This window comes from Leptidea sinapis, chromosome 26 (genome assembly GCF_905404315.1).
Source record: "Leptidea sinapis chromosome 26, ilLepSina1.1, whole genome shotgun sequence".
NCBI classification, from domain to species: Eukaryota; Metazoa; Arthropoda; class Insecta; order Lepidoptera; family Pieridae; genus Leptidea; species Leptidea sinapis.
Window position 1 is genome coordinate 4,938,444 of NC_066290.1, and position 26,379 is coordinate 4,964,822.

Sequence of the window (26,379 nt, forward strand, 5' to 3'; positions counted from 1 at the left end):
CTCTTCTTTCTACATCTGCATTTTGATCTTGCTCTTCTTTCTTCTTTTACGCCTTGCTCTTCGTCATTTATCGGTATCTTCTTTCCTTGTTCTTATGACCTCTCATTTTTAATTAGCAGTAGTTTCCTGGTGTATGTAATTATGCCTGAAAAAAAACTATACCTAACATACTAACCACCCACTATGAGCGGAAGTCAATTTCATTAGTTCTCTCATTTATAATTAGCAATAGTTTTCTTGTGTAGGTGCTTATGCCTGAAAAAAAAAACTATACCTAACATACTTACCACTGTGAGATTTCCATTTATCTTATGACCTCCTTAAAGAGCTCTTTTTTATTTACAGGCCTTATCAACATTTTGTTAATAATCATAAGAAACACTGGCCCTCGGCTGTTTGTAATGAAAAACGAAATTAAGACAAATATCCTGATTAGCAGGAATCATTATAGATCCATTTAAAAGCCACATTTATTATTTCGTAGTGATGTACCCTTCGTTATAATATTGATTATTACAATTACCTGAAAATAGAACACATTTGACCTACCATACTAATGTTTCGTTAAATTTCGGACTTCACTTACAAACATTTTTATCAATTAATTTCACCCTGTAATACTGTCCAATTTTTTTTCAAAGAAATCCTTTCATGACTTTATATACCTACATTATTAATAAGATATAACACAAATAATAATAATCAAAATATATATTCCAGCTCCCCATCCGTTGTCTCTCTGGAGCATGCTGATAGGCTCCCTCCACTGTCTCGCAACGTGCAGTGAAGCTGAAGCCTACTGATAGGCTCCCTCCAGTCTCGCAACGTGCAGTGAAAAGCTGGAGCCCGCTGATAGGCCCCCTCCGCTGTCTCGCAACGTGCAATGAAGCTGGAGCCTGCTGATAGGCTCCCTCCACTGTCTCGCAACGTGCAGTGAAGCCGGAGCCCGCTGATAGGCTCCCTCCGCTATCTCACAACGTGCAGTGAAACTGAAGATTGCTGATAGGCTCCCTCCACTGTCTCGCACCGTGCAAAGAAGCTGGAGCCTGCTGATAGGCTCCCTCCACTGTCTCGGAACGTGCAAAGAAGCTGGAGCCTGCTGATAGGCTCCCTCCACTGTCTCGCACCGTGCAAAGAAGCTGGAGCCTGCTGATAGGCTCCCTCCACTGTCTCGGAACGTGCAGTGAAGCGGTAGCCCGCTGATAGGCTCCTTGCGCTGTCTCGCAACGTGCAGTGAAGCTGGAGATTGCTGATAGGCTCCCTCCGCTGTCTAGCAACTTGCAGTGTAGTTGAAGCCTGCTGGCGGGCTCCCCCATCCGCTGTCTCGCAACGTGCAGTGATGTTGAAGCCTGCTGGCAGGCTCCCCATCCGCTGTCTCGCAACGTGCAGTGAAGTTGAAGCCTGTTGATAGGCTCGCTCCGCAATCTCGCAACGTGCAGTGAAGCTGGAGCCTGCTGATAGGCTCCCTGCACTGTCTCGGAACGTGCAGTGAAGCTGGAGCCTGCTGATAGGCTCCTTCCACTGTCTGGCAACGTGCAGTGAAGCTGGAGCCCGCTGATAGGCTCCCTGCACTGTCTCGGAACATGCAGTGAAGCTGGAGCCTGCTGATACGCTCCCTCCATTGTATCGCAACGTGCAGTGAAGCGGGAGCCCGCTGATAGGCTCCCTGCACTGTCTCGGAACGTGCAGTGAAGCTGAAGCCTGCTGATAGGCTCCCTCCACTGTTTCGCAACGTGCAGTGAAGCTGGACCCGCTGATAGGCTCCCTGCACTGTCTCGGAACATGCAGTGAAGCTGGAGCCTGCTGATAGGCTCCTTCTACTGTCTCGCATCGTGCAGTGAAGCTGGAGCCCGCTAATGCTCCCTCCGCTGTCTTACGTCTCGCAACTTGCAGTGAAGCTGAAGCCTGCTGACAGGCCTCCAGACGCTCTCTTGCAACGTGCAGTGAAGTTGAAGCCTGCTGGCAGGCTCCCCATCCGCTCTCTCGCAACGTGCATGAAGCTGGAGCCTGCTGATAGGCTCCCTCCGCTGCCTTACGTCTCGCAACGTGCAGTGAAGCTGAAGCCTGCTGACAGGCCTCCAGACGCTCTCTCGCAACGTGCAGTGAAGTTGAAGACTGCTGGCAGGCTCCCTCCGCTGTCTTACGTCTCGCAACTTGCAGTGAAGCTGAAGCCTGCTGACAGGCCTCCAGACGCTCTCTCGCAACGTGCATGAAGCTGGAGCCTGCTGATAGGCTCCCTCCGCTGTCTTACGTCACGCAACTTGCAGTGAAGCTGAAGCCTGCTGACAGGCCTCCAGACGCTCTCTCGCAACATGCAGTGAAGTTGAAGCCTGCTGGCAGGCTCCCTCCGCTGTCTTACGTCTCGCAACGTGCAGTGAAGCTGAAGCCTGCTGACAGGCTCCCCCATCCGCTCTCTCGCAACGTGCAGTGAAGTTGAAGCCTACTGACAGCCTCCCCATCCGCTGACTCGCAACGTGCAGTAAAACTGGAGATTACTGAAAGGCTCCCTGCACTGTCTCGAAACGTGCAGTGAAGCTGGAGCCTGGTGATAGGCTCCTTCCACTGTCTCGCAACGTATAGTGAAGCTGGAGCCCGCTAATAGGCTCCCTGACAGGCCTCCAGACGCTCTCTCGCAACGTGCAGTGAAGTTGAAGGCTGCTGATAGGCTCCCTGCACTGTCTCGCAACTTGCAGTGAAGCTGAAGCCTACTGGCAGGCCTCCAGACGCTCTCTCGCAACGTGCAGTGAAGCTGAAGCCTGCTGACAGGCCTCCAGACGCTCTCTCGCAACGTGCAGTGAAGTTGAATACTTCTGGCAGGTTCCCTCCGCTGTCTTACGTCTCGCAACATGCAGTGAAGCTGAAGCCTGCTGACAGGCCTCCAGACACTCTCTAGCAACGTGCAGTGAAGTTTTAGCCTGCTGGCTTACGTCTCGCAACTTGCAGTGAAGCTGAAGCCTGCTGACGGCCTCCAGACGCTCTCTCGCAACGTGCAGTGAAGTTGAAGCCTGCTGGCAGGCTCCCTCCGCTGTCTTACGTCTCGCAACTTGCAGTGAAGCTGAAGCCTGCTGACAGGCCTCCAGACGCTCTCTCGCAACGTGCAGTGAAGTTGAAGCCTGCTGGCAGGCTCCCCATCCGCTGTCTCGCAACGTGCATGAAGCTGGAGCCTGCTGATAGGCTCCCTCCGCTGTCTTACGTCTCGCAACGTGCAGTGAAGCTGAAGCCTGCTGACAGGCCTCCAGACGCTCTCTCGCAACGTGCAGTGAAGTTGAAGCCTGCTGATAGGCTCCCTGCACTGTCTCGCAACGTGCAGTGAAGCTGGAGCCCGCTGATAGGCTCCCTTCGCTGTCTTACGTCTTGCAACTTGCAGTGAAGCTGAAGCCTACTGGCAGGCCTCCAGACGCTCTCTCGCAACGTGCAGTGAAGTTGAAGCCTGCTGACAGGCTCCCCATCCGCTGTCTCGCAACGTGCAGTGAAGCTGAAGCCTGCTGACAGGCCTCCAGACGCTCTCTCGCAACGTGCAGTGAAGTTGAAGACTTCTGGCAGGTTCCCTCCGCTGTCTTGCGTCTCGCAACTTGCAGTGAAGCTGAAGCCTGCTGACAGGCCTCCAGACACTCTCTAGCAACGTGCAGTGAAGTATTAGCCTGCTGGCTTACGTCTCGCAACTTGCAGTGAAGCTGAAGCCTGCTGACGGCCTCCAGACGCTCTCTCGCAACGTGCAGTGAAGTTGAAGCCTGCTGGCAGGCTCCCTCCGCTGTCTTACGTCTCGCAACTTGCAGTGAAGCTGAAGCCTGCTGACAGGCCTCCAGACGCTCTCTCGCAACGTGCAGTGAAGCTGAAGCCTGCTGACAGGCTCCCCATCCGCTGTCTCGCAACGTGCAGTGAAGTTGAAGCCTGCTGACAGCCTCCTCATCCGCTGTCTCGCAACGTGCAGTGAAGTTGAAGCCTGCTGATAGGCTCCCTGCACTGTCTCGCAACGTGCAGTGAAGCTGGAGCCCGCTGATTCGCAACGTGCAGTGAAGCTGGAGCCCGCTGATAGGCTCCCTTCGCTGTCTTACGTCTTGCAACTTGCAGTGAAGCTGAAGCCTACTGGCAGGCCTCCAGACGCTCTCTCGCAACGTGCAGTGAAGTTGAAGCCTGCTGACAGGCTCCCCATCCGCTGTCTCACAACGTGCAGTGAAGCTGAAGCCTGCTGACGGCCTCCAGACGCTCTCACGCAACGTGCAGTGAAGTTGAAGCCTGCTGGCAGGCTCCCTCCGCTGTCTTACGTCTCGCAACTTGCAGTGAAGCTGAAGCCTGCTGACAGGCCTCCAGACGCTCTCTCGCAACGTGCAGTGAAGTTGAAGCCTGCTGGCAGGCTCCCCATCCGCTGTCTCGCAACGTGCATGAAGCTGGAGCCTGCTGATAGGCTCCCTCCGCTGTCTTACGTCTCGCAACGTGCAGTGAAGCTGAAGCCTGCTGACAGGCCTCCAGACGCTCTCTCGCATTGTGCAGTGAAGTTGAAGCCTGCTGATAGGCTCCCTGCACTGTCTCGCAACGTGCAGTGAAGTTGAAGCCTGCTGATAAGCTCCCTGCACTGTCTTACGTCTTGCAACTTGCAGTGAAGTTGAAGCCTGCTGGCAGGCTCCCTCCGCTGTCTTACGTCTCGCAACTTGCAGTGAAGCTGAAGCCTGCTGACAGGCCTCCAGACGCTCTCTCGCAACGTGCAGTGAAGTTGAAGCCTGCTGGCAGGCTCCCCATCCGCTGTCTCGCAACGTGCATGAAGCTGGAGCCTGCTGATAGGCTCCCTCCGCTGTCTTACGTCTCGCAACGTGCAGTGAAGCTGAAGCCTGCTGGCAGGCCTCCAGACGCTCTCTCGCAACGTGCAGTGAAGTTGAAGCCTGCTGACAGGCTCCCCATCCGCTGTCTCGCAACGTGCAGTGAAGCTGAAGCCTGCTGACAGGCCTCCAGACGCTCCCTCGCAACGTGCAGTGAAGTTGAAGACTTCTGGCAGGTTCCCTCCGCTGTCTTGCGTCTCGCAACTTGCAGTGAAGCTGAAGCCTGCTGACGGCCTCAAGACGCTCTCTCGCAACGTGCAGTGAAGTTGAAGGCTGCTGGCAGGCTCCCTCCGCTGTCTTACGTCTCGCAACTTGCAGTGAAGCTGAAGCCTGCTGACAGGCCTCCAGACGCTCTCTCGCAACGTGCAGTGAAGTTGAAGCCTGCTGGCAGGCTCCCCATCCGCTGTCTCGCAACGTGCATGAAGCTGGAGCCTGCTGATAGGCTCCCTCCGCTGTCTTACGTCTCGCAACTTGCAGTGAAGCTGAAGCCTGCTGACAGGCCTCCAGACGCTCTCTCGCAACGTGCAGTGAAGCTGAAGCCTGCTGACAGGCTCCCCATCCGCTGTCTCGCAACGTGCAGTGAAGCTGAACCCTGCTGACAGGCCTCCAGACGCTCTCTCGCAACGTGCAGTGAAGTTGAAGACTGCTGGCAGGCTCCCTCCGCTGTCTTACGTCTCGCAACTTGCAGTGAAGCTGGAGCCTGCTGATAGGCTCCCTGCACGTCTCTGAACGTGCAGTGAAGCCGGAGCCTGCTGATAGGCTCCCCCCTCCACAGTCTCGCAACGTGCAGTGAAGCTGGAGCCCGCTGATAGGCTCCCTCCGCTGTCTTACGTCTCGCAACTTGCAGTGAAGTTGAAGCCTGCTGGCAGGCTCCACATCCACTGTCTCGCAACGTGCAGTGAAGTTGAAGACTGCTGGCAGGCTCCCTCCGCTGTCTTAAGTCTCGCAACTTGCAGTGAAGCTGAAGCCTGCTGACAGGCCTCCAGACGCTCTCTCGCAACGTGCAGTGAAGTTGAAGCTTGCTGGCAGGCTTCCTCCGCTGTCTTACGTCTCGCAACTTGCAGTGAAGCTGAAGCCTGCTGACAGGCCTCCAGACGCTCTCTCGCAACGTGCATGAAGCTGGAGCCTGCTGATAGGCTCCCTCCGCTGTCTTACGTCACGCAACTTGCAGTGAAGCTGAAGCCTGCTGACAGGCCTCCAGACGCTCTCTCGCAACTTGCAGTTAAGTTGAAGCCTGCTGACAGGCTCCCCATCCGCTGTCTCGCAACATGCAGTGACGAAGCCTGCTGGCAGGCCTCCAAACGCTCTCTCGCGTTGTGCAGTGAAGTTGAAGCCTGCTGGCAGGCTCCCCATCCGCTGTCTCGCAACATGCAGTTAAGTTGAAGCCTGCTGGCAGGCCTCCAGACACTCTCTCGCAACGTGCAGTGAAGCTGAAGCCTGCTGACAGGCCTCCAGACGCTCTCTCGCGACGTGCAGTGAAGTTGAAGCCTGCTGGCAGGCTCCCCATCCGCTGTCTCGCAACATGCAGTGAAGTTGAAGCCTGCTGGCAGGCTCCCCATCCGCTTTCTCGCAACGTGCAGTGAAGTTGAAGCCTGCTGACAGGCTCCCCATCCGCTGTCTCGCAACATGCAGTGACGTTGAAGCCTGCTGGCAGGCCTCCAGACGCTCTCTCGCAACGTGCAGTTAAGTTGAAGCCTGCTGGCAGGCCTCCAGACGCTCTCTCGCGTCGTGCAGTGAAGTTGAAGCCTGCTGGCAGGATCCCCACCCGCTGTCTCTCGACGTGCAGTGAAGTTAAAGCCTGCTGGCAGGCTCCCCATCCGCTGTCTCGCAACGTGCAGTGAAGTTGCAGCCTGCTGGCAGGCTCCCCATCAGCTGTCTCGCAATGTGCAGTGAAGTGGAAGCCTGCCGACAGGCTCCCCATCCGCTGTCTCGCAACGTGTAGTGAAGTTGAAGCCTGCTGATAGGCTCAATCCGGTATCTCGCAACGTGCAGTGAAGCTGGAGCCTGCTGAGAGGCTCCCTCCACTGTCTCGCAACGTGCAGTGAAGTTGAAGCCTGCTGGCAGGCTCCCCGTCCGCCGTCACGCAACGTGCAGTGAAATTGAAGCCCACTGGCAGGCTCCCCATCCGCTGTCTCGCAACGTGCAGTTACGCTGGAGCCCGCTGATAGGCTCCCTCCACTGTCTCGCAACGTGCAGTGAAGTTGAAGCCTGCTGGCAGGCTCCCCGTCCGCTGTCACGCAACGTGCAGTGAAGTTGAAGCCTGCTGGCAGGCTCCCCATCCGCTGTCTCGCAACGTGCAGTGAAGTTGCAGCCTGCTGACAGGCTCCCCATCCGCTGTCTCGCAATGTGCAGTGAAGTGGAAGCCTGCTGACAGGTTTCCCATCCGCTGTCTGGCGACGTGCAGTGAAGTTGAAGCCTGCTGATAGGCTCCCTCCGCTATCTCTGAACGTGCAGTGAAGCTGGAGCCTGCTGAGAGGCCTGCTGGCAGGCTCCCTCTGCTGTCTTACGTCTCGCAACTTGCAGTGAAGCTGAAGCCTGCTGACAGGCCTCCTGACGCTCTCTCGCAACGTGCATGAAGCTGGAGCCTGCTGATAGGCTCCCTCCACTGTCTCGCAACGTGCAGTGAAGCTGGAGCCAGCTGATAGGCTCCCTCCGCTGTCTTACGTCTCGCAACTTGCAGTGAAGCCGAAGCCTGCTGACAGGCCTCCAGACGCTCTCTCACAACTTGCAGTGAAGCTGAAGCCTGCTGACAGGCCTCCAGACGCTCTTTCGCAACATGCAGTGAAGCTGGAGCCTGCCAATAGGCTCCCTCCACTGTCTCGCAACGTGCAGTGAAGTTGAAGCCTGCTGGCAGGCTCCCCATCCGCTGTCTCGCAACGTGCAGTGAAGTTGAAGCCTGTTGATAGGCTCCCTCCGCAATCTCGCAACGTGCAGTGAAGCTGGAGCCTGCTGATAGGCTCCCTCCACTGTCTCGCAACTTGCAGTGAAGTTGAAGCCTGCTGGCAGGCTCCCCATCCGCTGTCTCGCAACGTGCAGTGAAGTTGAAGCCTGTTGATAGGCTCGCTCCGCAATCTCGCAACGTGCAGTGAAGCTGGAGCCTGCTGATAGGCTCCCTGCACTGTCTCGGAACGTGCAGTGAAGCTGGAGCCTGCTGATAGGCTCCTTCCACTGTCTGGCAACGTGCAGTGAAGCTGGAGCCCGCTGATAGGCTCCCTGCACTGTCTCGGAACATGCAGTGAAGCTGGAGCCTGCTGATACGCTCCCTCCATTGTATCGCAACGTGCAGTGAAGCGGGAGCCCGCTGATAGGCTCCCTGCACTGTCTCGGAACGTGCAGTGAAGCTGAAGCCTGCTGATAGGCTCCCTCCACTGTTTCGCAACGTGCAGTGAAGCTAGACCCGCTGATAGGCTCCCTGCACTGTCTCGGAACATGCAGTGAAGCTGGAGCCTGCTGATAGGCTCCTTCTACTGTCTCGCATCGTGCAGTGAAGCTGGAGCCCGCTAATGCTCCCTCCGCTGTCTTACGTCTCGCAACTTGCAGTGAAGCTGAAGCCTGCTGACAGGCCTCCAGACGCTCTCTCGCAACGTGCAGTGAAGTGGAAGCCTGCTGACAGGCTCCCCATCCGCTGTCTCGCAATGTGCAGTGAAGAGGAAGCCTGCTGACAGGCTCCCCATCCGCTGTCTCGCAACGTGCAGTGAAGTGGAAGCCTGCTGACAGGCTCCCCATCCGCTCTCTCGCAACGTTCAGTTAAGTTAAAAGCCTGCTGACAGGCCTCCATCTAGCGAATATATTCGCGTAATGAAGTAAAGCCTGCTAACAGGCCCCCATCCGCTGTCTCGCAACGTGCAGTGAAGTTGAAACCTGCGGACAGGTCCCCACCTACTCTCTCGCAACGCGCAGTGAAGTATTGCCTGCTGACAGGCTCCCATCCGCTTTCTGGCATCTTGCAGTGAAGCTGGAGGTTGCTGACGGGCCCCCAACCGCTGACTATTTTCGCGCAGGGAAGTTGAAGCCTGCTGACAAGCACGATTCACCCAGTGCAGCCTCGCCAATGTGTAAGCAGTGTTGTGTTTCGGTCTGAAGGGCGCCCGCGCCGCAGCTAGTGAAATTACTGGGCAAATGTGACTTAACATCTGTCACAAGGTGACGAGCGCTAGAGTAGTACCGCTCAGAATTTTTGGGGTTTGCAAGAATCCTGAGCAGTTACCATAAGCTGACCGTCCTGCATCTCGTCCCTTACTATCATTAAAAAAACCCCTAAGGCGAAGCCTCCCGTTAAAGCCAAGTCACCCATCGGCTATCAAATTTCGCAATACATAATATTATGAAACTATACCTACTGTGTTATTTTAATTTCAGTCTACGAACAATTTTAGAAAAAATAGGCTAATATAAAAAAAAGTATACAATATGTAGCGTCAACCGAGGTATCACTAAGTGTACATCTGCTGTTGACAAGCAGAACCAGCTGATACCAGTTGATAGTCCACTCTTAGTTCAACTTATGGTGTGAAGGTGATACCAGACGTGTGTAGGTCATCCGCAGCTTCATATAGGGATGTGAAGCAGACCACCCGCTGTTCGAAGAGCAATGTTTGAAAGTTTCGCCAGAGGAGCTGATGCTAGCTTATAATCGCGTAATGAAGGAAAAACCCGATGTCAGGCTACCCCACAGCTTCACCTCGCGAAGTAGACCCCTGCTTGCATTCGCAGCTACTGGTATTCAAGAGGTGACGCCGGCTGTATGAGTACCCCTATTCTATAAGGAAATGGCTTATAAATAAAAGTACTCTTGTAGTAATGCCGGGCCCGCTTTCATACTGTAAATACAAGTTTCTGATCACTGCCATCAGGTTCTTCATTTCATCTAAATTTCCGTAGATCTTGCCGCTTGTCTATGAATCATTCACTTGAATAGTTAATTGGGCTGTTGACAAGCATTAGTAGTAACGCCGGTTTACAGACTAACTTTAGCACCGCTGGCTGTTTCGTTGTATGTAGTAATATTGTAATTGTGGTGAGTTAAAACCGCTGCATCTTATGGAGCCAGCTGCAGTCTTGACAATGATGACTTTCCTAAACATGCGACTCCTAGAGTGAAGAGGGGCAATATGTTATATGATGACGATACGGTGACGTCATTTTTTGAGGCGTCGATCTTCTTAACGTCGATTACCTGTTAAGAAGAGGATGACAATCATGCACAGTTAATCATGCTGACATAACCATGCAAATATAAATAGTGTTGACGCACAAGTTGAATTAGTGTAACATTCATTTACTTTTTTGCCTTTGTAGTGGAATCTACTTTTTTCGTGTGCGTAACGCGACAATCGCATACATAAATATTACATAGGCATACCTAGATTATCAAGCGATATCGGATAGGTACCGTAATATTTCTCACTGTAGTAATGTATTTATTCCATTCGTGACGCCATTCATATATGTTTCTACTTTTGCAAAGCCTAGAAAGATTAAGTTAATTATCTTTTTGCATCCTGTCGCTACTGAAAATTGTACTATTATATTTCATTTTTTAGAACATATTGTTTTCTTAGATTTTTATATTTGAAACCAGTACGAGATTTGTAGATTAGTAGCCTCTAATTTGGTATGTATACAATAATTACCTGAACACTTATCCTTAACCCAGGTTGCAAAAATCAGCCATGTTTATCATCGGTCCCGAAAGTCCACAGCAAAAAACATCACTCAATCGCTTGCAGGAATATTTTTATAATAATTGTAGGTAGATACATGGTGTGTAGTAACCTCAGCAGTAGGTATTTCCAATATGTGGATAATTTATTTCTTGTATTCTATCTAGGGTATACCTAGTTAGAAATCCCACGTGTCCAGGTCTTCCCAATGCCTAAATATATTATGAGGGGAAAATATAATTACCGTAATAATTGTTAAACATTTTAATATTATTATTATTCGTCGGCTTGATTTGTAACATGGGACATGTTGCTATGTTGGTCACTCACACATTACACCTCTCACTTGTTCCGGAATAGTTATCATTCATTATATCTTGCAGGCACTGTTTTATAGTTTGAAATACATATTATTAACTGCATTTTTTTCTATTTGCGATATTTATAGTAATCTTCTGCCATTGTCTATATTGATACAAGTATTTTTGGTTTTATTGTTGTTAATAAGTAATATCATTTCGGAAAAACTGCAGTGCAATATTGTAAATACACGTTATCATAATTCATATTTTACAGATATTATTCAAGGTGGTTCAAATTCTATGATTCAATGCAAACCTTAACAACAACATAATAATAGCATAACAAAGACTATTTACACACTTGTGTAATTTAATTAGGTAGTTACCTACAAATAGAAACTAAAATACACGCAACAGCATATGGCCCGGTATCCACCAAAGTGGAGAGGAGATAAGCCGCGAATCTGTCAGGTTATATGTAAGGAAGCGGAGAAGAGAGAGATGTGCTGTGCTTTTAACAACGTTTTCGGGTATGCGAGGCGCGGGGAGAAGGCAGACGGGAAGGGGGCGGGCCCCCTTGCCTACACGCATCTCCGCTCTGCAGAGACACTTGATCGCTGCACGCGGCTCAAAATTCTAAAGAAAAATTAAACATCTCTCCTCTTCGCTTGATCAATTTCCACCCAAGATATTGGAATTAACGAAATCAGATTGGTTAACGAAATAAATCTCTCTCTCTCTCCTCTCCGCTTTGGTGGATACCGGGCTTTATACAGTTTTGATGCATAGATAATTAGTCAAATGTACCTTTTATCCATTCCTTTAGGTCTCAAATTTACTTGCACAGTGAAAGTTGTTAGGTATGACTGGACGTGTAAACGTAGGTATGTTGATCATTTTAATTTCTGCGCTTTTAGACAGATTAGTCATAAGCAGCAACAGCAGTAACTGCAGACAACTTTCGATGACACCAGCTATCTGACAGGAGTCGAGCAAAGTTATTCGTCCATATAGCTACAGGAGTGCACAAAACATCCACCATAGATAGATATAATTTTATATAATATAAAAGTCCAGTCTAGTATGGTATCTACCTCGAAAAATCACATTTATCTTATATCATCACATCAACCTACCTTCTGTTTATTTTAAGTTATTCAGAACTTTCAGGCTTATGTTTTGAAGTTATTCAAAATTTTTAATTTTAAATGTAGATAGGTAGTTCATTGCAATCTTATTTTATACTTATATACAAAATTTAAATTTCTGTTTGTGATAGTTGTTTGTTATTTAGGAAAAATATGTCCAGAGCAATTTATTGATTGATCAATAAAAATATTCGAGGTAGGTAATGGTTCCTACTATAGAGTATGTAATATGTATATAGTTTGAAACTGTTTTTACTTCAAAATTAAATACAAATTAGTTTTTATGCATAAATCGTCAAATGTACCTTTTGTCCATTCCAAATTTACTTGCATATCGAATGTTGGTATGACTCCACATGGTTGGTGTCGAGTAAACGTAGGTAGTTCATTTTATGTTCAGCGCTGTTGGGACTGGTAACAGTAATAAGAAGCAGCATTAGTAGCTAGCTGCAGAAAACTTTCGATGACACCAGTTATCTGACGGGAGACGAGCAAAGTTATTCATCGATTTGGCTGCAAGACTCACAGAAACATCCACTATACATGAATACTTAATATTATTTTACTTATGTACAAGTATAAGAATATAAAAATCGTGTCTAGTATGTACCTACATACAGCCCCCCAAGATCACATTGGTCTTATATCACACTGACCTACCTTTTCATTTGTTCCAGAATAGTTGTCTTGTTATAGTATTTTTATTTTATGTAGATAGATACTTCATTGCAATCTTAGCTATAATGCCGATTATTATATAGTAATAATCTAATTCAAAATTTAAATTCCTCTTCTTGAAAGTTCTTCGTTATACATAGAAACCATATTTTATTTGTTAAATCAGTAAAAAAAATTGTGGAGCATTTTTTTTGATTGATCATTAAAACAAAATATTGTACGTGGTAGGTAATAGTTCCTACTATATATGTATGTATGTAATATATATCTAGCTGCAATTGTTTTAACCTATAACAAAGTATGCCTACAAAAGGAATGTAATAAATAATTGAAGTCAACATAATGTTTATAATTAGTTGAAATGGTACCTTTTCTCCATTAATTTAGGCCTCCTTTTTTAATGCATTGCAGCATATTCTGACACGTGCAAATGATAGCAACTATATTATTGTGTTTTATTCTAGGTGTCTGCAACATCAGTTCTGTTGCCTTTATTCCAATGAAACATTTAGATCCTTGAAGGCGGTGGCAAGAAAACCATTCACCAAAGATTTGATAAATGTTATATGTGTTCAACACGAACTGGTTAAAGAAAACCGGCCCGTCCATTGTTTTGGTTTGCAAGCTTTCCGAATATTATCTATGCTACTAAAATGTTTACCTAGCAGAGTAAGTATTAAAATTAAATCAAAAAGAAAGATTCTCGTATTTAAGACAACAAGATTACAATGTTTATCAGCAGTCAGTACATACCTCTCACTTCTTCCCTTATAGTCACTCATCTCTTATTGAAAATAATAATTAATTCGCATTAATTATGTAAGTACTTCTTGTTGTATGTCATTGTAATCAATATTGTTCATATATTAGCAAAATACATTGGAAGATGTCACAAAATTATATTTAGTACCTACTTATGATGTCTGAAATTAAAGATTATCAACTGTATAGGTACAGTAGGTACCACAGACTGCGCTCCTGTTAACCCTCAGCAAGATCCACTTCTCAATCTAGGCTTCAGACTAATGTTCAGCTTATCAGGATCTCAAATATTACAAAAACTTGTCAAGCTTTCCAGACATTTTCATAGTGCAGTACAGGTGTGCACTGCAGTGTAGGAATCATCACCATGATCACAGATGGGTCATTTTCACATAAATTATGTTTAATTAATAGACTTCAGTACTAAATATTCAGATTTTGCCTACATAGATGATGTGATACGATGGTTTCTTCAGCAGCAGCAAATCTCAATCATAGGAAAGTATCTAATGTCAGCAAATATAAGCTCATACAACAGTGAATATTCAGATTTTGTCTCCATAGATGAGGCAATAATACTTTGTGTTCTTCATATCCAGCAAATCATAATCAGAAAAAATTCATACCAGCCAATTTTAGCTCATATAATGAGTGTTTGGAGAAAGAGTTAATTTTTTGCATAATGTAAGGTAAGTCATCATTTTCATATTATGGTCCAAAACCAGTACATAGCCCACAGTGAAGGTTTAAAAGTTCCTTGTGCAACAGCTTGTTCAACACAATTAGATATTTTGCAGTACACCATTTAATTGTAAGTAGAATCTTGATGATATGAATTGATGAAATGTATTTCTTTATTTATTTATGAGGAACTCACAGATACAGTGATAAAAATTTGATTTGATCTGAAAAATTCTTAAAGAAAACCTTTATAGGCCCTAACAATTCAAAGCTTTGTGAAGATTCAATTTAATAAAGGAATTTAATTTGTCCAGTAGATGTATATAGTAAAAATTGTACACTAAATTTATCATACAAAATTTAAAATATTTTAATCTCTAGATGATTGCTTAACTGACTTTATACGAAAATTGACTATTATGTAGGCAATATTGCGATTAGTAAACGCACTTACCTATACATTAACATACATAGTTTTAATAATACCATGTTGAAGGAATGAGTCCTTTCTAAATTACTGTTACAACTCATCTGCTTAGTGGTACGTGGTGACAGCAAGCGGGCTGCAGTGATTCCTTCATCCTGAAGGTTCCACATGGGCCCAATATATATTAAATGTTAAGCAGTCTTGTTTCACCACAGCACCAAGATGTAAGCTGTGAATAGTACACAACAAAGTCAATATAACATTTTAAGTTGATCTATGCCAATTTCTCATATTTTCAGTGTCTTAATAATAACTTCTCAATATTTTTTAGTAATGCATTAAATAGAAATATGTAATATATGAAAAGGTTTAAACATTTATTCAATTTAACTTATATTAGCGACTAAGTGTAATTTCTTGGTAAGTAGTTATATGATAAGCTTTGCAGGAATACTTACTATGTTTACAACAAGTACTTTTATTCTCCTTCCAATTGACATGGTATTTAGATATTTTTGCATTATAATCTTATATTACTTTTGATATTCCACAATAGTTCCCGAAGTTTAAATATTATTTAATTTAATCAGTATTGAAAATTAACAAGCTTCATTGATGCAGCAGGAGTGTGACATTCCTAAAACTTATTCAACACATAGCCTTGTTTTAATGGACAAGGCAATCAAGGCCCCTCCAAGTACATAGAATATATTGAAGTTAACTCACCAACCTGCATCATGATACATAGCAATTCATTTTAAAACTGCCAAGTGGTCTTAGCACAGGGTTGGGTAATTCGGATAGTTTCAGTGTTTCGTCCGCTTTTGCCTGGCATCTGTTCTCAAAAGTTAAGTTAACAGAAACAAGTCCCGTTATGGGACACATAATATAGGATAATAATATGTTTAACGGTTATATAATTACACATTTCCCTAGCGTTACCTAGATGTGGGCTGTGTACCGGACAGTGGAGGCTGAGGCCATACATAATGCGCACGCGTTGCAGTTTCTTACGTCAGCTCGACAGACACCAGCCGCAGTCACGCGAGCTCCGACTCGACTTTCTAAAATCTATGCAGCGTGACAGGAACTCGGACAGCCATGTTGATTCTTCGCAAGACGTTGCTCATGTAATAATACACGTTGGGTATAATTTCAGTAAACAAAAATGAGATTGAAATGAAATTAAGTTTACACTTTGTCAAAAATCATTTATTTTCCATACTTAAACATATGTTACAATATTTCCTATTCAATATGAATAAAAACTTTAATTCCAATCTACTATTTGAAAATAGAAACTGAAATATTTAATAACAAGTTAATAACAATTTAAATTTATACTAATTAAAATTAAAATGCATGATACCGTTACAAACCCATTTCGTAGCTAGCTCCGAGTACGCGCCCGCGGCAACCAAGATGGCGGCCGTTGGATGCAGGCCCACGCGAAACGCAATGGGACTGTAATTTAGAAAACATCTTGCATATATCACAGATACAAAGACAATTTACATTACCTAAAGGTGTTCAGCCTACTGGATTTATTAATGGCTTTACATTGTCTAATTCTCTAAAAAAACTATCTAGGCCCCTTAGATCATTCTTCCAAATATTATCTATTTTCTCGCGTTGCTGCTTGGCAAATTCCTCTTCTTTTGTAGTTAATCCGAGATCAGCTTGCATCTGTGCCCATTTTCTAGCACGTTCTCTTTGTTTAGAAAGAAGCTCACTTTCAGCGCGGATCAATGAGTTGCTCAAAATGGCGATTACTCTGAAGTCACGCTTTCTCTTTGTCTTTGCGCATAAAGATTTAGATTTAACTTTACGTACCCAATTTGATAGGGATTCAGTTTTACTTTCACAAAATTCAACAACACGTTTTTCTGGTGCACTATAACCCATATTTAATTTATGTAGGTTTAATATAATAACTGCGTGTGGGAAATATTACACACCTGCATCCAATAAACCTTTGGCAACGCCCAATGGAAAAATTGTAGAACAGTTGAACTTCACTTCACACGTCTTCACATCACCACGATAAATTGAAATAAGTCATGCGCTGACGTCATGGCCGCTTTATATACCTGACGCCAAGAGGCCATGAAACTGCGCAGTTGTGAAATAAAATGGCGGAAATCATCGATCCGAGCGAGATAGCGATAGCGTGCTTATTCAACCGCTGCGGACTCGACGGGCCGACGGCTCGACTAGGGTTGCGACTTGTACGTGTACTATATTTCGAGTATTAAATTATTATTCAGAGAGAGAATAGCAAAATGTTATTCTGAGAGGTTCGTTTCAATTATGCCTTTTTCTTGTAAGAACACACAACAAGTACAAGAGTTAAGTAGGTACTAGAAAACTGTGGTTCTTTTGTATTTTTGCGTAAAACAGAACAGAGTAAAAGTGTTCTGTGAACAGAACGACACAGCTACAATATACCTAGTTTAGATATTTTTCGATTTCTGATTTTCCGTTATAAGTACTTACCAATTAATGATCTTAAAAGTACTTACTTATCAGTTTAGCTATGATGCATAATTGTTAAAAGTTGCTTTTAAGCAACTTTTAACTTTTTCATTACTTTAGTAATGAAAAAAATATTTTCAGGCAAAATTGTGTACCTAGTTACTCTATGTACCTACACAAAAGACTTAAGAGGGGTAACCCTAGCTTCGACCTCTCCAGAACATGAGTAAATTTAAAATTACTCATGTGCTCTCCAGTCTCTACCAAAATGCAATATTATTCAAGAAATTATTATTGATTAGTGTTTTAGTACAACTACCACTACTTACCTACTTAGACCTACTATTAATTTGAACCAAATACTACGTAGGACAGAACAATAATACTCTATGTAGGTAGGTACGACCACTTTCAGAAGTACCTAGGTACAGAAAGGTACATGATACATCATATTTTGATAAAATCTTCGTCCTACATAGGCGTAGGGTAGGTGTAACATTAAAATCATCATTTAATTACCAACCTATATATTTAATTACCTAGGTTCATTTTCATCTATACAGTAGATAGGTAATCTGTGATTATTTATTTGTACTTAGGTACAAATAATTGAGGCTTTTGTGTAGGTAGTTAGCTACCTACACAAAAGCCTCAATTCCCGTTTCTACTTACTACCTATCTATGTATTAATTCAAAAATAAATTAAATGAAATAAGTTTATATCGTTAACCGTTGGAGGCTGCACTCAGTACTGAGTAGTGTCCTTAGCACAGTGATTTCCTTTGACCATTACTTCCCTGTTTCTTCCGATTATAGTACCTATTGAATTCTCAGAATACAGTACGAACTTTTTCTGTTTAAAAGTCGAACTATTGGGTGCCAAGCAAAATGTAAATAGCAGGTAGCTAACATTCGCTACGCGTGACACTGAGGGAGATAGCTTCGTCTAGAACAAAACCAGCGGGCAGGCACCCTATCAATAGTAGTATTTTATTAATATTAATGGTATCAGGTTTGCATAAGAGTTGTGTTAAATAAAATCTTTGCCTATTAAGTTATTTTATACTTTTGAGTTTTATAAGTCGATTTTTTTAAATGTAGTCTTTTGGCATTTATCTATCGACAGATGCCTAGAGGCGCGATCTGGAGATAAATGAAATAAGACATTAATAGGTATTTTGGTTTGTTTATTGTATTCTTCTACCTATCACTGTAGAGAAAATAGCCTACCTGCATACCGGGTTTTGTATTTTGAGAATGCCAGTTAATCGAATTGTTAAACTCTCTCTCTCCAATCGTATGCGTACCTCGGGACAATCCTACCATACAGCATGAATAAAATGTAGATAGGTATGTACCTAGTTAGATTTATCAATCACCAAGAAATAACAATATAGTAAGTAGTTGTACTATTACTTGATCTATAATATACTTAAATAGTTAAGGATACGAAGGGGAATTAGTGTCGACCTCCACTCATTCGTTTAATTAATGAAACTATTGTAAGTAGGTACCTCCCTACTTAAGTAGGTTAAGAGAAGTATGTAGATAGGTTCTTTCTAGTTCTAGCTACCAATCATTGATGTTTTTTTATACCATTATATATATTATGATAATACCTAATAGGTACACTCCATAAAATATACAGTAAACTGTTTTCCATAGATTTTTGACTATCCTTGTAGTTACAGGTTAGGTTCTTACGTGATAAAGTAACTAACACTAAACCGCTTCTTTAAAGATTTGTATACCTAGGTAAGTATGTCATAAGTCATGTCGTTTTATTATTTCCTAATAGGTAGGTACCTATATGTAAGTATATTAGGTATAAATACAGTTTTGTGAATTACGTTGTCTAGGTACCTAGGTGGGTTAGATATCTATTGGCTCATTTAAAATGTATCTGTAAGCCACAAATAGCCAGGTATAAATTCCTCTTTCTGAAATGGTTAGTGGTCGAGTCACGAGGGTGCTGTTGTCTACCCTACGCTTTGTAATTTGTATGGGTAGGTACCTAGTAGCATTTAATATTTACCTGCATACAAATTTTACTTAGGTAACTACAACCTTGTTTCTACTAAATACGTTTTTAGAATTTCTAATTTACGAAACATATCGCCACACACGTTATAACGGTACCTACCTACCTAGTATTTTACGAAACTATAAACTAAGAGTATGTTGTTAAATGTTCACTAGGTAGGTAGGTTAATATAATTAACTAGTAAGCAATAACGAGGCAATTACCTAATAAATACCAAACCAACTAGGTATCTACCTATGTATAATATAAATGTTATCGGTTAGTTAGCAAATAAGTACTTAGGTAAGTAGAAAAAGCAAACATAATACCTATTATTATATTAGGTAGGTTATCTTATCTAATTACCTTATCTAATTAATGGTAGAAAGTATAGTTAAGTAGCTAAAGAGAATAGTAAATTGTATTAATGAAAGTACTTATTCGTTAATTACGTCTGATTGGATTGTTTTGATATTTGGAATAGGTTAATAAAAATATTAGTCATTGCTGCATGAATAAATATCAAATTCCTCGAATGACGTATTTGTAGATCAACCTAATTAGGCCTTATGCATAGCAACTTTTATGTTTTAGTACGTTTAACTGTGTCATAAGGTTGATATTTATGTAGCATTTTTAACATTGAGTAATGCGTCACACGTCAGATACTAAGAAACAACATGGCGGACATCGCTATTGTGACGTCATCCCTTCATAACACACGGCCGCATCAGCGCCCTGCGGTGCGCGACGCGCGGTGACAGGGCACAGGCCCGCGGGTCGATAAACGGAGGCAACTGTGGGGCAGGCGACGCGGGGCCGCGGCAGGCTGCCGGTTGAACTCGTTTTGTTAATTGATGCCGTATTTATAAGTTGATAGGAAATAACGAACATTCCCACATCTGCATCGTAGGGGAGAATTGAATACAACGAACTTGCTATATTATTATTTATGTATAGATTTAGGTAACGAACGTTAGTTAGATACCTTAAGATACCTACCCAAACTTAAATTTTTAGTTATACGGGGATTTTAATTGACATTCATATTATAGTACCTACAATTAAAATCTCTGTTAATTTTCAAAAACAAGTAAAGCTTTAATTTCTAAAATAAAACGTAGGTATGTAAACGCCTTGCCAGCACAGGCAAGTGGCAACGCTTGGCATATTGCATTGCATGCGCTGTTCCGCCAAAACATAATTTTAATCAATACTATAATATCATTGATTTTAATAAAGAGGCACATCATAGGGATGGATAGGTAGGTAACGAATTAGACGCGCAGTGCAGCGTTAGTGCTTTCGATTTATCGGTATTCACGAGAATAATTAAGCTATAAAGTCAAATAAACTTTATTCAATTAGGCTTAGACTTAGCACCTTTGAAGCGTCACTACAAATATTTCTTTTAAATTACTGAATTTACCATAAATTGTTCGTAAAAAGTTGAGCTCGCGAGAAGAACATAATATAAGAAACTCAACGGCCACTCTTTTTAATCAAATAGAGTATTTTACAATGGCTGTAATATCCATAACAAATTAGTTTATAAGGTGCTGCATTCAATATCAGGGGCGTGCATTGGTTTTCCAGCAAGCTAGGCATGAACTGTACCTAGTTGTGCTTTTGTACAACAGCGCTAGGTTTTGAGGTCAAAATTTTGAAGTTGTTTGTGTTTCGCCAATGATTATAATTATAATATTAAAAGAGGTAGATATGTCACTACCGCGCCGAAAATCAATCGCCTAAATTGAGTCAATTGGCGCATGGGGTCGTAGTCGCTCTCTCGATACGAAAACGGTACGCACGCGTTTGTTGTTGACAGAATTGCTTACAATTTGATATAGGTATAACATTAAAATGCCGCCTTGTGTTATGGGAAAATGCACTAATTACGAAAGTAAAAAAATCATAGAATTACACACCACAGTTAAGAAATCATGAATTATAACATTTAATTTGATTTCATTATTTATCTAACAAAATAAATATGTTGCCATGACAACGCCAAGCCGATCATAGATTAGCGTACAGAAATGACAAAATATTGATGCTGTCTATTGCGAGATGATCGAGGTAGAATATTTTAGGAAATGATGTAAAAAAGTCATTGTTGCAGTGAATGTAATAATTTTTAATAAACAAGGTGGGTGTCAGAATCTCTCAACAAGCGCGCGTGTGCCGCCGAAGTTTTTATGTCTATTTAATTTTAAAAGTTCATTATTTACAATAATAACGTTTGTTAAATAAAATTATAATATTGATTAACTTGTACAAGTATTATCAAAGTGAAAGAAAATATAATTTGATTAAATTCAGTGCAAAGAAGTTCATACGTATTTAAAATATTTTTTTTCTACCCTCATTAAATAAACTAGATTTTTTTTTAGTGTTGTTGAGGCATCTGATAATGCTTCAATAATTGCTATACATCCTGTTAACTGACCAGTTATATTCCTTTCGTGTTTCTCAAATTTGTTTGGGCCGGTGCAGTAGTTGTATCAATGTCTATTGATTCACTTCAAAAATCGTTGGTCGATATGACCACAGCTTTCGCCACAAGATTCGAGCAGTTCGAGAATAACCTCCAAAACATTAAAAACACAGCAGCTGCTTCAAATAATAATTCAAACGTCAACGACGTAGTCGGGGACTTTTACGCTTTTCGGTCATTTGTAATTGCGTCACTGTCGACGCTTCACAGGCAAGTAGAATTACTTCAGAAAATATCTGACCAAGCGGAGATGAGGTCCAGACGTAAAATGCTACTGGTGCACGGAATACCAGAGCATAGTAAAGAGGAAACATCGGCAGCTGTCGTTAAGAACCTAACCCAACATCTTAAAACCCCCAAGCTGGATGTGACTTCCATTAGTAGGTCACACCGTGTTGGTAAAAATAAAAGTGATAAGCCTCGGCCCATACTTGTAAAATTTGAAGACGTGGATTTAAAAAAATCAATATGGTTTAGTAAAACTGCCCTAAAAGGGTCTGGAATTACTCTGTCTGAGTTTCTTACCAAATCTAGACATGAGACTTTTATGACTGCCCGTCGAAAATTTGGGGTGAACAAAACCTGGACAAGTAATGGTACTATTTTCATACTTGATTCAAAGGGATCGAAACACAGTGTGAATTCTGTCGCTGAATTAGATGCTATTACCACCGACACAACGCACGAACAATTGAGAGCTGGAGAGTGTGGTGCTGATCAGAAGCAGGAGGCTGCAGGTAACACCAGGCCAAAGAGAACTAACAGGAATAAGTAAATAAGCATAAACTAAACTAAAGTAATAATTACACAAATCAAATCCTAAGTTCTTTTTCATTTAAATTACTTGAATTAAACTCCTTGATCTAGTGTTTCTATAATGATTTGCAGTATGTATGGCTAGGAATTTGTTAAATCTAAGTATCAATCTCCATCTAATTCTATTTTGTTTAATGTCTCCCTACTCCTCAACTTGTATGTCTACTTTATAAGGCTAGCAACATTTTGTAACAAACTATTTGTTATTATTAAACACTGGACTCTTGTTTATAATACTAATCTCAATTTATTCAATGTTAAATTGATATCTAATTTCTAACTTAGACTTCACTTATTTGATAGAACTGAAACTGAAACTGTGAATCTTGAAATAAGTTTGTACTTTAAAGTAGTATATGATAAAATTTGTACAATATGTAAGCATTACTTGATTATATGTGCCTAGTCAACATAATATAATATTAGGTAATATTGTTTACATTTTTGTGTCACTATTTACCTACAAGAAATTTAATTAACTATATATTTAATAAACTTAAAATCAAATATTAAGTTTAGAGTTAAACTATATACTTACTTTATACTACTTTTTGGTGAACAATAAACTGCATTAAACTTTATTTATAGTTTCTAATTGTTTGGTTCATAATATATCAGTTAATCCAATTTAATAACTTCTATTCATAAAACATATGCATAAATTGACAATCTTTGTAAGTCTGTTTTGTATCTTCATTTATATTTACTATACATTTCATTGTAAAATTATATACATTTGATATTCTAATACTCTTGGTGTAACATTGTAATTATAAAACATAATAATACTAATACATTGACAATGTTTGTAAGTCGGTTCTGTAACTGTATCATCATTTTACTATACATTTCATTGTAAAATAATATCAATTTGATATTCAAAATACTCTTGGTGTAACATTGCATATCATTATATAGCAACATAATCTATAAATTTTATAATGTTATTGTTAATTTGATTAGTTGTAATAATTTGCGCTAGTAATTTCTGTTCAATTAATTCATGTGAGACTGGCGTTAACAGGATACAGTTTTTTTGAATAAAACCACTAATATATTAATTTCAAACACATTAATATAACTTGAAAACGCAATATAATATATACATATATTTTTCGTTGGATTTAGATACATAACATTTGTTATAATTAATCTAAGTATTATTGTTTAGTTAGTTAGTTTAGTTATAATTGATCTAAGTATTATTGTAACATATCTACTTATTAATTATTATTTATTTGTTCTGTACTTTTTAATCTTGATAAATTGTAGCTGGTAATGGCAGATACTAGTGATAGCAGTGAAGTTGATTTTTTGTCCTTGAATTCCTCAAGCAGCCAAAGCTGCGCTGATGAAAGCTACTACAGCATCTCACCTACCTTCTCTCTTCGTAGTGAACTTGAGAAAGCTTTTATAGATTGTGTTAATAATTTCAATGTTTTACATATAAATGCTCAGAGTGTGCCTTCTAGCTACACTGATATGCTTGCTTCATTTGATTGTAATAATATTCATGCAATTCTAGTGTCTGAGAGAAAAAAACATTATCTGTCCTCTATTTGATAGAATCTATCTGTATGTATCCACCAATATAATTCAACAATTCTGAAATGTTAATTATTGTTCCTACTTTTTACATATTTTACTTTCTTATAAACGTATCTATATTTTAGTATAGTATATATTATGTGTGTCTATATTTTTGACACTTCTTACCCTTTTAATGTTCTGCCTTTCTCTTTAATTGTATTACAAATGGTTGCCTGGAAGAGATCACTATATAGTGATAAGGCCGCCATTTGCACCATATCATGTAATTATGTATGTTAGTAATTAAGTTATATTTTGTTAATGTGGTGTCAAAAAAGTGTAATAAATAAATAAATAAATAAGTGCGTATATAGGTAGCTGAACTATCAAACTACTAAAACAAGTTTTAGGGTAGGTAGCGGATGTATACAGTGAGTGCTATTTGTTTACGTAGGAGTTTTTTCAGTATATCCCTTGCTAACTGCAGAAGAATCAATGGATCATTTTCTTCTTCTCCCATTACCTTATTGTAATAAACCCTCAATAAAAAACATTCATAAATAATATAAGATACAAAGAATAATAATTGTAATCTTAAAACTTTTTGGGAGCCGTTGTTAGTAAAATTGTAAAAATGGGACCCTTACTGTAGATACCTTTCGGTTATGTTTTTTTTTATTATTTTATACATAAATAATTAATATCACCAATGTGGCTATATCATCAATATTAAATTATTAATATGATATGTTTAATTATAGTTTATAATTATTATATGATCAATATTAAATTATTAATTAAAATATTAAATTATAAATTATTTTTTTATAAAATCAATGACACATTATCTACCGAATTTCAATGCAATTTTACTACTTTATAACTTTTACTACATGAACTCATTAGTGAATCGTATTTTAGACATAAATCATAGTGTACGGGTAAAAGTCATATCTCATAAATTATTACTCTATGTTGTTTCAGCTTAAACGAAGACTCAATCAGCAAGTTAGATTTATCTCTTTCTCGCTTGCGATAGTTGTATCATGCTATGCTTCTTTCAGATATAATCGTAATGTAGTGTGCTATTGAAATGTTAAATGATTAATGTGTGCCTAAGTGAATTATTTTTAAACATCGAATTTAGTCTAGGTAACCTATCTATACTTTTAAATATCATTGGTGTTTCGCGTATAGTTTTCGGGACCATTTGGTCAAAATAATAGGTAGGTATTTTAGTTTGTATCACACTAGGTAGGTTTGTACAAGTACCAAATAATATGAAATTATGTAATAAAATTTATGTACCTATTGCATATTTGTACATCATCATTTTAATTTAATTAATTTATCTTATATTTTCTACAAAATAATTTTATATTGATATGATTTAAAATAAACTCTTGAAAAATTACATATAGAGCCCGCTTTTTTATTATCTTCAGAATACTTTAATTACTTTTCCTATTGTAGCTACATAACCTAGGTACGCGTAGTTTTTAATAAAAAATGGTTTTGACTTTTGTTATTAAAATTACCTATGATATACATATTTTCATTATTACCGCCCTCTAGCGGTAAAGACGCAAATTGCAACCACTTTGTCGATTTTTCATGCATATGTATGATGTTGCATAAAAACTTCGATTTCACGATCCTTACTAATAATATTATGATGTGTTAGTACATTGTGTACTTTCATGTCTCAAGTCACCAGTAGATGTCACTCATCCATGATCCAATGTGAACTCTTCATTATTATAATTATTGTTTAAATTGTATTTGAAACGTTTGTAGCTTCGAAAAACAACTTTAAATTCAATCGATATCTTTAAACTTATGAACTCAAAATAGAAATTACACAAATTACAAGTACAATCGGTCTACTTATCATTCAATGCTAATTTATAAGATGTTATCTTAAATATAGAATTCTCGTGTCCCGGTGTTTGTAACCTAACTCCTCCGATACGACTGACCCAATTTGTTTGAAAATTTGTTTGTGCATCGGGTAGCTATGAGAATCGGCCAACATCTATTTTCCATACCTCTAAAGGATAAGGGTCACCCACTCCTAATTTTTTTTTTATGTACGATATATTTAGTAGGGTCTTAGAATCTGTCATTTACAGCTCGATTTCCATAGACATGTTGCGTGTCATAGCTATCACCCTCGACAACCCTGAATATTGGGGAAAATTGCTGTGTAAAATTTCGATACCCTTGTTACTTGTGCGTCTATAACTTCATTTCTGAACATTCTTTGTAATCAAGTAGCCGCGATGGAACGTAGACACTAACAACTACATCTTCCACGCCGCGCCATAGCCTTTAGAAGTCATAAGTCAAGTTGAACATTAAAAAATACATACAACTTGTAATTTTCACCCGTCTGCAATCAACACCTATTTTTTTATCGCGATTTTTATATTATTATTGTGTTCCATCCACAGGTCCGCAATAGGGAATCATCGAATATAATTATGGTAGTACGATATATTTGGCAGGTCTGAAAATCGGAAAAAAAAAATAAACCCACTTACAATTTTTTTTATACTTTATA

The 26,379-nt window shown here is 41.0% G+C and overlaps 1 protein-coding gene across 1 annotated transcript; it reads right to left on the reverse strand.

The window, feature by feature from the left end:
* Window positions 1-966: 966 nt before the first annotated feature.
* LOC126972595 (uncharacterized) lies at window positions 967-16,600 on the reverse strand. Its single transcript, XM_050819450.1, has 6 exons — window positions 16,434-16,600; window positions 10,448-15,939; window positions 8,339-10,282; window positions 5,117-7,529; window positions 1,128-2,885; window positions 967-989 (listed from the first exon to the last, which is right to left on the reverse strand). The coding sequence occupies exons 5-6, from the start codon at window positions 2,209-2,211 to the stop codon at window positions 967-969; spliced, it is 1,107 nt and encodes a 368-aa protein (XP_050675407.1). The 5' UTR covers window positions 2,212-2,885; window positions 5,117-7,529; window positions 8,339-10,282; window positions 10,448-15,939; window positions 16,434-16,600.
* Window positions 16,601-26,379: the final 9,779 nt, after the last annotated feature.